Source organism: Poecilia mexicana, unplaced genomic scaffold (assembly GCF_051168715.1).
Source record: "Poecilia mexicana isolate PSO_F unplaced genomic scaffold, ASM5116871v1 scaffold_6, whole genome shotgun sequence".
NCBI classification, from domain to species: Eukaryota; Metazoa; Chordata; class Actinopteri; order Cyprinodontiformes; family Poeciliidae; genus Poecilia; species Poecilia mexicana.
The window spans coordinates 30,691,971-30,704,902 of record NW_028263375.1 but is presented as its reverse complement, the minus strand read 5'-3'; the positions used below and the strand labels follow the sequence as shown (position 1 = coordinate 30,704,902).

The following is a 12,932-nucleotide window of genomic DNA, read 5'->3' as shown; positions in this document are numbered from 1 at the left end:
AAGTAAATTACATAATAGAGATGATATGTTTCATAATATTTGGGATCCCTTTATATTGTATACTGGTCTTGATATTTCTGCAATTTTTTCACGTAGCCTTACATAATATATTGCATTAATGTGTCTGTTTTATTTTTTTTAATTATTATTTATTTATTTTTTTGTTTGTTTTGAGCTGGTGTATTGTAACGTTAATGTTGTGTGGAAAATGTTTCTTTTGTTTCCTTTTTTTGTTTGTCTTTATTAGAATGGAAAAATAACTAATAAAAAAAAAAAAAAAAAAAAAAAAAAAAAAAAAAAAAAAAAAAAAGATGCAAAAGAAAATGCTACGGAGACCAGACTTGATCTGGGTGATAAATCAATTTTATCAATGAATTAAATTGTCTGTTTATGAGGATTTCATTTCTGGAAAAGCTGGATTTTTTTTTTTATGTCATTGCATTCCCTGGGTTTAAATAGTTCAGAGAGATGTTTGCCAGCCAAGAGCCTACCATGTTGTTTTACAAGCATGTTTCACAGCTTGGCTTTATTTGGACTTAAAATTCAGGTCAACTCAAAGAAGGTCAATAACATAAAAAGCAAAGGTTTTGAAAAAAAATTAATTGCAAATTAATATTCAAGAAAGGGAGAAAATAAATTGACCAAAAAAGAAATAAAACAAAAAAAAAAATTACACTCAGCCCTATTCCAAGAGTTTTCTGTCTGTACAGAGAATAGAGCAGAACCCTTCCCCACCTGTTGCTGAGCACAGTCAGCTGTCTCAAAAGCTAAATAAAATATATTTCTCGCTAAAAACATGTTTTCAGTATGCCAAATAGTGGTTTCAGATAATACGTAGAGATCTAGAAGGTTGAAGGTCACTCTTTTATCTGTCACCTGCTGCCAGGTGACATAACTTGAAACAGGAAATATTTTAATATAAACTGCTAAAAGTCACACTTGGTTTTAATAGATTATGACAGATATTTTTTAGGATGCTATAAAAAATGTTCTTAAAGGGGAAAAAACTCAGTGGATCATAAAATATGCGTGGGATATTTAATGATAGACTGACTCCTACTGCAACCCTGATTACGACCATGCAGGTGCAAAAAAACAGATGGATAGAAAAAAGAAACAAAAACATAATTATTAAACACAATAAAAACACAGGCCCATTAGCCACATGCATTAAGTGAAATACTCAGAAACCACAGGAGGACGGTCTATTTATTGAAATAAACAGAAACCTTCTGTAAACCATAACGCAATCGGAATTAAATCATGAACCACATCAGTGAAATGTGTTTGCATAATGCTGAAGTCCATTAGCAGGCAAATAATGGTTTAAAATTTATTACACTAACATTTACCGTTTGAATATCTTTGGCAAAGATGCATCACCCACGTAGCACACGAAGCTTTACTAATGTGAAACAAAAAAAGGGATGTTCTATTCCAAGTCAAATAAAGTTAATTTATATAATCATTTCCCGACTCCGTGCATGTGGTTATGAGGTCGGCCTACCTGGTGAAGACAGGCAACTGGGACTGGATGACCTGGACCCTGACGATGACAAGCAGCAGGGTGCTGATGATGAGGACGATGAGCTTCAGCAGAGTCTGCAGGACTGCGTACGGGAAACCGTCTTTACCCTGCAGGACTTGCCGCAGAGTGTCCAGCATCATGGGCAGAGTAAACTATGAACGGCAAAGGGAAGAAATAACAGGAGTCAAGTCGACCTCAAAGACATTTTAAAGAGCAATTAAACACCAACTCGACTTTTTCTTTGTAGATAAACGGTAAATTGAACCTTACGGCTGTGCTATCTTTTGCTACAGTGCAAATTGTGACATTTTCATGAAAACTTCCTAAGATAATGCTACAATGCTTAGGAAGCGGCTCAGGACAGCACTCACTACTCACTCAGACCAGTTACTGCACAATGACTCGTGCTTTTACACGCAATAGCCAAAGTCTCCAATAACGCATAAAAAGGTCGCTAGATTTGCTGCTTGTCGCTCATTTTGACAAATAGTCAATAGAGGGCTCTAAAAACAGAAAAAAATATCATTAAATGCAGTGACAAAGTTGCTAATTGGCTAAGTTGGTGGTCCTGACCAACTGGGACTGTCCACTTTGGAACTTTTCAAAATTTGTTTGGTTTATGTTTTTACACTGGGTTTCATTCCACTTTAAAGGGGCAGTGTTCTGTGTTTTACAGGCACATACTATCATTTCATTGCACAATCATATACCTATGTTACTGTCAGTAGTTATAAAAATGCTACATATGTATATCAAGTATGACTTAAAAGAAATTTGACTTTGTAATTTAACGCCTTGAATTGGGTCTCTGTCTCTTTAAAAACTCCAGCTCTTTCTGAAACTCCGCCTTCAGGAAGTCATCACAACATGGCTCCTCTATTAAGTCTTTGACAATGTTTCTAAGCGCTGTTACACTGAGAAGTAGCGCAGCTCAGTTCCACCAGATTTGTGCTATTTGCTGCTGGATAGTCTGAAGGAGCTGAGTGGGAGAGTTGTGCAGGGCTGCTCTGTGAGGCGGCAGTTCGGAAATTTGGAAACTGCAGCTCGGAGGAGGAGCTTCATATCAAAGGTGATGATAAGTAAACCAAGGCATTTTGCACAGCTAAATGGTTGCCATGGGAGCATAAGAGGATTTCCCAAACATGCATGAAAAAAATCAAGGCAACACTCCAGGTATGTTTCTAATGAGGGAATAACATTATGACACAATGTAGAGCTCAGAAAAGTCAATTTTACATAAGAGTGCTCCTTTACATACTACACAATAGCATTTATTATTTATTACAATATCTGCATGTATGAATGTTCTGAAAGTCCCAAGAGAGGTAAAAGGTGGTTTAAACTTTTTGTTGTTTTACAATCCTTCAACAATAAAAATGATTCCAGCTAGTAATTTAGAAAAGTAAACCTCCATTAACACCATTCATCTTTTACGCACTGCCCTGAAGGAAATTAGCAGCAAACTATCCTACTAGAAGTTGAACACTGAGAATAGTTATACTGGTCTGAGACAGAAAATGTGTTTTTTTCTTTTCCACAAATTCCTTATGTTTATCTAATAAAGGCTCTTTGTGCTCCAAGAGTTGATTGCAAACATTCAATTTACTGTAATGAACAAGACAAAGGCATCTGCAGAGCCCTACCCCTTGTGCAACAAACACTTCATAGACACAGCAGATCCCGACCACGGTGATCCCCTGCTCCTTGCACAGTGTTGCTGCAGCCACCAGAACTACAGTCAGAGCAATGGGGGGCCACACTGGAAAAACAAAAATAAGAAGAAAAGAACAAACATTTGAGACAATGAGATCACTTAACTGTATATAAAATTTGGTGTCTGAATTTCTTTTGTTTAAATAAACCAAGAAGTGAGTAGCTTTTGTATCAGGTTTCTGTAAAGTGACCTTTAAGATAATTGCTCCACGTTTGTACCCGATAGCCAGTTCCAATCAAAAGTTTACACACAGTGGTGAGGAGAAACCTGTAATTGTTTCAGGTCATCAAACATATTTAGAGAAATTAGACAAAACGCAGTGTTTAACTTGAAGGGAACAAACATCCACGGCTTTTCCTGAGTGAAAAAGTGATTTCCCCATAAACCAAATAACTGATTGTTCCACAACGGCAGGAAATATTTTGAAATAATCTGAGTCTTTTACTGCTGGAATCGTTGCCGTGTTTGACCATAAAACTTTGTTTTTGTTGTTTTTATTCAGAAAGAATCCGACTTGCTCATATGGAAAACCTGCTAATTGGAGGTGAACTTGAAGGTGACCATGTTGGCAGAGGAAGTCTTCCAATGCCATCTCAGGCCTAGTCCACACATCGCCGAACATCTGGGAAAACTAACACATCTTTAAATGTATTACACAAAAACTCTGCTCTATAGAGTTATTTTATAAAAACAGTTATTTATAAAAACTTAAACAAAAATGGAGATTTGAGAAAACAAAATAATATTACATACATTGTATTTATAAGGCTATCCAATGGCACAGCTAAAATATTGATAAAGGACTGATTGTTGTGGGAAAAATGAGCAAATTTCAGAAACAAAGTATGTCCTGCATGGCCTGCCTAGATAATCCTGGTTCTTGAGTACATTTCATCCATGACAATGAACAATGGAAAAAAAAAATGCAAGTGTCTTTAACCTACTAGTCCTGAGGGCCCAGGTCATTTATATATATATATATATATATATATATATATATATATATATATATATATATATATATATATATATATATATATATATCACCCTCTGCGGGTGGTCTCTTTCATCCTCTGAGCTCGGGTCCTCTACCAGAGGCCTGGGAGCTTGAGGGTTCTGCGCAGTATCTTGGCTGTGCCTAGAACTGCACATTTCTGGACTGAGATGTCTGATGTTGTTCCTGGGATCTGTTTTAGCCATCGCTCCAGTTTGGGGGTGACTGCCCCGAGGGCCCCGATGACCACAGGCACCACTGTGGTCTTCACCTTCCAGGCCTTCTCCAGTTCCTCTCTGAGGCCCTGGTATTTCTCCAGTTTCTCATGGTCCTTTTTCCTGATGTTGTAGTCGCATAACTACATCCACCACAACGGCTTTCCTCTGTTCTTTATCCACCACCACATTGTCCGGTTGGTTCGCTATTACCATCTTGTCTGTCTGGATCTGGAAGTCCCACAGGATCTTGGCTCGGTCATTCTCCATCACCTTTGGGGGTGTTCCCCACTTTGATCTCGGGGCTTCCAGTCCATATTCTGCACAGATGTTTCAAGTACGCTTTCCCTGCCAGCATCTCGCACCCTGCTGTTATGTGCTGGACAGTCTCAGGGGCCTCCTTGCACAACCTACAACTTGGGTCTTGTCTGGTGTGGTAGATCTGAGCCTCTATTGCTCTGGTGTTTAGGGTCTGTTCCTGTGCAGCCAGGATGAGGGCCTCTGCACTGAAAAAAGTAAGCTATAGAATTTACCTAATAAATCTGAGGTAACAATTTGCATCCACTCTTTTGTGGTAAATTTAGTAACATATATTGAGTATAAAATAACTGAACAAAAAATATATGAAATACTTAAAGAAATTGGGTAAAATTTACCTCATATTTATGTATATATTCAACAGCTACTTACTCAGTTAAATTAGGTAAAACTATGTCTCGTTTGCTAGTAGGTAATACCTGATTATTACAAATAAAGGTTAATTAAAATCAGTTAATAACCATTACTTATTCTGAGAAGGTAAGACTTACCCCCCAAAAAGACATTCAGATCATACACCTTTTCAATGTTTTTAATCCATAAAGTTATCAAAAACAGAAACACAGAATAAATTGCAGCACAACAGTGTCACAGAACATTACAAATAATGAACCTGCATTATAACCTAACAACTTCAAATGTTTCAGTAATGTTGGACAATATAACATATTCCTGTTTTAGGACATCCAGACTGCTCAATAAGAAAGGAGTAGATCAGAGAAAAGGAGAAGTGAGGAGAGAAGAGAAAATGAAAGAAGTGAGGTGATCAGAGCAGAGGTGCAAGAGATGTCCAGTCACATGAAGATTTTCTTGTATCTAAACTCTTACTTGTGTTTCTTCAGCCACATACAACAGTGACTGAGCAAATCAGCAATCTGCAGGTGTATTTATACACAAATAACTGAACTGCCTTGTTTATAAGCAGCAATAATACACTAAATTATCCAAAAAATTAATAAAGTGCAGTACAACAGCTTTACACAACATTTCAATGAATAAACCCGTTTTATAACTCACTATGCTAATGGCTTCAAATGTTCTTTCTGGATAATTTGTCAGTGCAAACAACACTTTCAGAGACCCCTTATTCTATTTTAAAAGCCACAAAATCCACACACAAACTCAACAAGATTGTTTCTGTGTGTGTACAGCATCAAACTTCTGGATAAAGACAAATCAGAAAATCAACATTCTTTAGTTTCTGTGCTTGCTCTCACTCTCAGAGATAGGATGAGAATAAAAGAAACAAACAAATGGGGAGGGAAACAGGGAGAGTTCAAAATTCTTCAGGATTCACTCAGTGGTATTGACCAGACTGGCCAGTTTCTATTGCTTTTCCAGTTCTGTCATTGTGGAGAAATCAGAGAACAATTGAGTGAGCTGAGAGAGGCTGCAACATACTTATGTATCCATCTGTACATATATTTCTGTGTCTGTCTGTGGAGCAGAGGAGGGAAGAGGACAAAAATATAAAATTATACTCCATTAAAAATATCTGTCCAGACAAAAGATCCTCTTGGAACGAGAGGGGAAATGTATGTCTATTGCATGAGCTTGGTTTTGAGGCTGTGGACCTTCTTCAGTAGTTTTACCCCATCAAATTCCAAAAAAAGTTTTTGAAAAGCTTCAAATGTGTTCTTGAGCTGCTTTGGATAGTCAAGGTTGAGGGCATATATCAGTCCCATCAGCAGCACACATGCCTTTGTTCGGCTTCCACATCCTTCCATCACTTGGTTTCCCTCAATCACTATCGACACATCTGATGGATCCTCCTCAGCGATGATGTTGTGCATCACGATCACCTTCATTGTTTTGTCTGTGTAGTCCTCACATTCCTACATGTTAAAAAGAAAGAAACAAAGAAGACACACATTATTAATTTAATTGAAGATGCTGTTTCAATACATTTCAACTTATCTAAAGGAGACCAAAGGGGAGTGATTAGAAGATGAAAAGGGGAGAGAGGGGAAAGGAGTGGAGAGGATCCCTTGAGTTAATCAATCATCTGTTATCAATGACATACCTGGCAGTCATGGAAAATATCTTTTTGTCTTTCACCAAGGTAGTTAATGAGGCAGCAGACAACTGCATCCCTTTTTTTCCTCAATGCTCTGTGTCTGTAGGGAGATACAATTTAGTGAAAAGACTGTTAGTGGAGAGTGGGGAGAGAATTACATACAGTAAGACAGAATTGCTTAAAAAAAGGGTAGTTTAAGCTGGTAAGGAGCTCAACTTTGTTCACAACAAAGCAATTCTTTACAAATTATTTCACTTTTAATTCACGTATATCAATAATGACATATTTGTGAAAAAAAGTAAAATAACATACGTCATTTATAGTGTCCAGCGCATCTTGGAACCAGCAGCCCCTCCTTCAGACCGCAGCTTTAGCATGAATGTCTCCTCCAAGGAAAATGTAGTGATACGTCTGAACTCTTCCTTGATCTAGGTAATAAAAGGACAAAAATAACATTTTAAATGAGACCAGATCTCATAGGCATGGGCATGCAGGTAATCTGGAGAGTGGATCATTTTGTTTTTAAACAGACCGCGGCGGAGACCGACTCTAGCTGCCATGTTAAGGGAGCTAACAGAGCTAACAGGTAAACAACATAAAACACGTCAGTCATTTCATATGTTGGCGACATATTAGCATAGTAGTATTTTAAGACTGAGGCGAAAATACACTAATGAATTGTTCCTCATTGACAGCAGTGTATTTCGGTGCAGCGTGAAGTGGGAGCAGAGACCTGCAGATACTTAATGACCATTATACCTTAACCACACTCGTCAAAAGCTGAACTATCCCCTTTACAGTCTATCCTCAACATGCGCCCATTCAATATATTAGAAAAAGCTGGAGTTGACTAGTTTCTAACCTTAAAACCAGCGGTCAGACACAGTCATGCATGCTAGCTAATGTTGTAAAAAGCACACCGGGAACGCATTTCATTGCAACTTAGTTGTCCAGACAGTTAACGTTCATGGTGGCGCCAGGGACAGATTCAAACTTTGATTTCAAGTAATGGCATGTTACACAGATGCATATTGAATATAAGTGAAGTGAAATATCTCATCATTTCAAATATTACAATTTGCCTTCGCGCTATTATTCACAAATAGCTTACCTTCAGCTCACGGTTCGATGGCAGAGAGGATCCAGAGGTCCCTGTCCCGCTCATTCAAAAACGGACTTCTTCTTCTTTTTGTTTTAATGGCGGTTGGCAAGCAACTTAATGGTGTGCATTACCGCCACCTACTGGTACGGAGTGTGTGCACCGGACTCAAGATTCGGGGGTATATTTTACTCTATTTTCCTATGTAGCAGGTTTTTACTGTTAACGAATGGGTAGCATATGTATAATTTACCCATTATTTTATAATTCCTTAGCTAACTGAAAAAATCGATTACATTTTATATGATTTTTTTAGATCATATTTACCACTCTCCAAAATCACTTTTTTCAGTGTGTGCTGTCCTTGAGTCCAGCTTTTTCCAGCCATTGGTAGGATTTCCTGATATCAGTCACTTCAGTTATTTGTCAGTGGTACATCCCATGTAGGGGCTTGTCCTCCCATGATGGTACCTCTAGCACCTCGCCCTCTGTTCCCCTTTTTCTGAGACATTCGCTGAGGACATGATCTGTTGACGCTTTGTCCTTGATGTATTTATGGATCTTGGATGTTTCATCCTGGACAGTGGCTCTCCTTCCTTACGGCTCGTGTACAGTCTCAGGGTGCTGGATTTAGGGTGGAACCCTCCATGAATGGTGAGTAGCTTCCGAGTCTTAACATCCGTGGCCTTTATCTCTTCCATTGGCCAGCTAATTATTCCGGCAGGGTATCTGATTACTGGTAAGGCATAGCTGTTTATTGCACGGATCTTGTTCTTGCCATTGAGCTGGCTTCTCAGGACTTGCCTTATTCGTTGGAGGTATTTGGCTGTGGCTCCTTTCCTTGTGACCTCATTGAGGTTGCCATTTGCTTGTGGTATTCCCAGGTACTTTTAACTGTCATCAATGTCTGCTATTGTTCCTTCTGGGAGTGAGACCCCTTCAGTGCGGATGACCTTCCCTCTCTTTGTAACCATCCGACAACACTTCTCTAGTCTGAATGACATCCCAATGTCCGTGCTGTAGATCCTGGTGGTGTGGATCAGTGAGTCGATGTCTCGCTCGCTCTTGGCGTACAGCTTGATGTCATCCATGTAGAGGAGGTGACTGATTGTGGCCCCATTCTTAAGTCGGTATCCGTAGCCAGTCTTGTTGATGATTTGGCTGATGGGGTTCAGGCCTATGCAGAACAGCAGTGGGGACAGAGCATCTCCTTGGTATATGCCACATTTGATGGACACTTGTGCAAGTGGTTTGCAGTTGGCTTAAAGGGTGGTTTTCCACAGCCCCATCGAGTTTGCAATGAAGGCTCTTAGAGTTCTATTGATGTTGTACATCTCTAAGCATTCAATGATCCAAGTGTGTGGCATTGAGTCATAGGCTTTCTTGTAATCAATCCAAGCGGTGCACAGGTTTTGCAGTCTTGAGCGACTGTGTGGTCTACAAGGAGTTGGTGTTTGGCTCCCCCGCTATTTATGCCTATGCCCTTCTGTGTTGTGCTCATGTATTTATCCACGTGCCCACTTATCGTAGCCGCTATGATGCCTGACATGAGCTTCCATGTTGTAGAGAGACAGGTTATTAGCCTGTATATATATATATGAATGACCTGGGCCCTCAGGACTAGTTAAAGACTAATTGGACTATATATATATATATATATATATATATATATATATATATATATATATATATATATATACACTAGGCCTCTGGTAGAGGACCTGAGCTCAGAGGATGAAAGAGACCACCCGCGGAGGGTGAGAAGGGAATAAAAAACTAAACTCTCAACTCACTTTATTTTATATTTATTTTATACATTTACCTCACCAGTGACATACCAAGTAATCACCAGTTTAATTTGGTTTATCTCTTCCTTAGCACGACATGTTGTCAAATACAGGTTGACTTGAAATGTAGGCGAACATAAGCAATAAAAAGGGGACATTCTTTAGGAAAAGATTAACATTTCATTGGAAAGTTTATGACCCAAGGAAAATCAGAGCTATGTTCAAACTCGAAATGCTCTGTAAAATGTACTCCCTCCATGCTGCCAAAGCCGGCAACTTCCCCTAGAGGCACCTGTTAATGCGAGCGATTTGGGGTTTGCCGTCATGTAGAGAGATTCTATAGAATATGGAGACCCTGCGGCAGGAACCACAAACATTGCAATGAGTGGTCAAATGATCCTGCCGCGTCCATCCATTCCACCCATGAAGTGTTGGGTGGGTTCTTGGTAACAGCAGACATGTGGTCTCAATAAAGCAATGCCAAGAATTTAAAATCAGGATATTAAAATGGTAGATGAAGCAAAAAATTTCTTTTTTTTTTCTCTCTGGAATATAAAAATAAGTGGCAACGGTAACACTTTATTTGAAGGGGGGTGAATAAGACTGTCATGACACTTTCATAAACATGACATAACACCTGTCATGAACATGAATAAGCCTTCATTGACTGTTGTCATAAAGAGTCATTCGGTAAATTACGACATTTTTAATACAAAGTTGACATTATTCAAAATGTCTTTGTTATGACAACTTGACATTAACCAATAAATCATTACTGTTTAAACTTTACCTTTAATAACATAAAGTTACCTAATTTTTAAAGTGCAATCACTCAGTAATACTTTTATAACAAATTTATAACAGTAATTATTTATTGGTTAATGTCAAGTTGTCATAACAAAGACATTTTGAATTATGTCAACTTTGTATTAAAAGTCATAATTTACCGAATGACGCTTTATGACAACAGTCATAAATATTCATGAAGGCTTATTCATGTTCATGACATGTGTTATGTCAGTCTTATTCACCCCCCTTCAAATAAAGTGTTACCCCTTTCACACATTTAAAACCAGCAATTAATTATTATTGGGTGAATTTTTTTGGAAAACTGAATTAAACTCCAAAAGCTACCTTCCTTTGTGATTGCTGAGTGACCTGTAGAATCACAAAAACAGAAAACAGAACCTGTCTTACATCATAAAGTAGGCCAAAGATCTCAAAATGGTTCCAGTCTATAACAATATAAGAGCAGAGATTGAACAAATTTACTGGCATCAATTAGTCTGGTTGCCAAAACCATTAATGCAAAGAAAAGTAAGAGCCGTTCAACACAAATGGAGAAAATACAGATCTTTCTCACATCAACAAATAAATCAGCAGACAAGATGAGAACCCACAACAACATCCAAAACACATCAGGAAGTCCACCTCTGATTGGCTCCAAAAAAGAAGAGAAGGATTTGTATTGGCCAAGTGAAATTTTACATTTTCACAAAAGGTCATGCTGATTTGGATAGCTTCTTATTAAAATAACCACTAAGGTCACTAAAAATATATGAAAACTTCAACAAAAATGGGGATTTGAGAAAATTCTGTGTTTACGTGGGTACATAAACACAGAGTGTTTCTTGTCTTTAGTCTAGTTATCTTTGTTAAATAGAAAAATGTGTTAGATCATCAAAGCGGATAATCTCTTTTGGTTTTTGAAAGAAAAAAATCATAGAAAGTTCACAGAAAATGTTTTTAAAAAAATTAAATCGGAAACATTAAAGAATTTTCTGATCATATGACTTACCAATTGAGTGGTCTGTACTAGTTGATTTTGTGTATGCCAGGAAAGCAGCCAAGAGGAAAATTGAAGAAAGGAGCTCTGCTCTACCAACAACACCAGTCACCTGAATAGAAAGGAAAAGGCTTTTTATAAACAAGAATCTTAATATCTATAGTTTAGCAACAATCTAGGAGCCACAGGAATGGGGTGTATGAGACCACTGAGATGTACAGTGTTAAGAAAACATTTTTAGAAAAATATGAATATCTGGGAATCGAGGTAAAAACCCACAAGTTCTGCTTCTAACCCTAAATAAGCCCCCAAAAGATATGGGCAATTTTTTCATTGAATTCAGTGATCTTCTACCTGCGATATGCATTGATTATGACTATTTAATTATTATTGGAAACGTCAACATCCATATTATCAGCCCCAAACACAAAGGACAAAAAGCTTTCAAAGCTTCTGTCTGACTCTACACACAACCGAGGAAACAATCTGGAGCTCAGAATCAGAACCAAACATGGAGAAGCAGCATTCAGTTTTCATGCTCCTCTAATCCGAACAAACGTCCAGAAAACTGCAAACCTGCTAAAATACTGAGTTCCTTTAAATCCTAGAGTTGAAAGCAAAATCAACACTTTGAAGTCCCAACTTGAATCTGATAGTAGAACGACTTGTTAGGGCCACTGTAGTTAGAAAATAAAAAAATTCAAATAAAGGGGAAGGAGTAAATTTCTCAGAAAAACAAGGAAGTTTCTAGATTTGAAAAGTTGAAAATTAACTAGAAAAAAATCTCAAATTTCAAGATTAATCTAAAAAATATTCTATAAAAAGAACTAGGAAATTTCTGAATTTGAAAAGTCAAAAATTTGCTTAGAAAAAAAAAAAAAACCTCAAATACTTTGAGATTAATCCAAGAAATTTTCCAGAAAAAAAGCATGAACATTTCTGAGTTAAGATTTTTTGACTTAGGATAAACTCACTGTGAGAGGTTTTCTTTGAATTAAGTGTTTCTTGTTTGATTTTTGGGAAAGCAGCACACCACCAAAAAATGGAATTGTATTATTGTTGACACTCAGACATTCAGTACTAAAAAGTAAACTGTCAACACATGACCTAGGTTCTGGTTACTTTCATTTAAAAAATAAAAAATAAAAAAAATAAGCGAAGCTGTTCCACAACAATAAACCACTCGAAACACTGCTGCCATGTCTGCTTTGGCACACATTTGAATAAAGAATAAACCACTAATCGGATTAATCTCAATTAATCGATTAATTAAATAATTGACCACTAATTTAGTAGCCGATTAATCATTAATTAGAGTATACAGACTCCAAAAAAGGTCATTTGGTGAAAAAACAAACAAATTCAGAGCAGTAAATAAGCAAAAACTGCACAAAAATATATACATATTTTGCATATAATTTAAAAACACTTTTGTCTGTGAATATGTTTTAAGCCAAAACTCCTCAATTGACTT

At 37.4% G+C, this 12,932-nt stretch overlaps 1 protein-coding gene across 1 annotated transcript in view; it reads right to left on the bottom strand.

Moving 5' to 3' along the window:
• tmtc3 (transmembrane O-mannosyltransferase targeting cadherins 3) overlaps positions 1–12,932 on the bottom strand; it is a 50,541-nt gene that overhangs the window by 29,729 nt on the left and 7,880 nt on the right. Inside the window, exons 4-6 of the mRNA XM_014970006.2 lie at positions 11,471–11,570; positions 3,172–3,287; positions 1,508–1,680 (exon numbers count right to left, since the gene is read on the bottom strand). Coding sequence (XP_014825492.2) covers positions 1,508–1,680; positions 3,172–3,287; positions 11,471–11,570 — 389 coding nt within the window. The remainder of the gene's footprint in view (positions 1–1,507; positions 1,681–3,171; positions 3,288–11,470; positions 11,571–12,932) is intronic.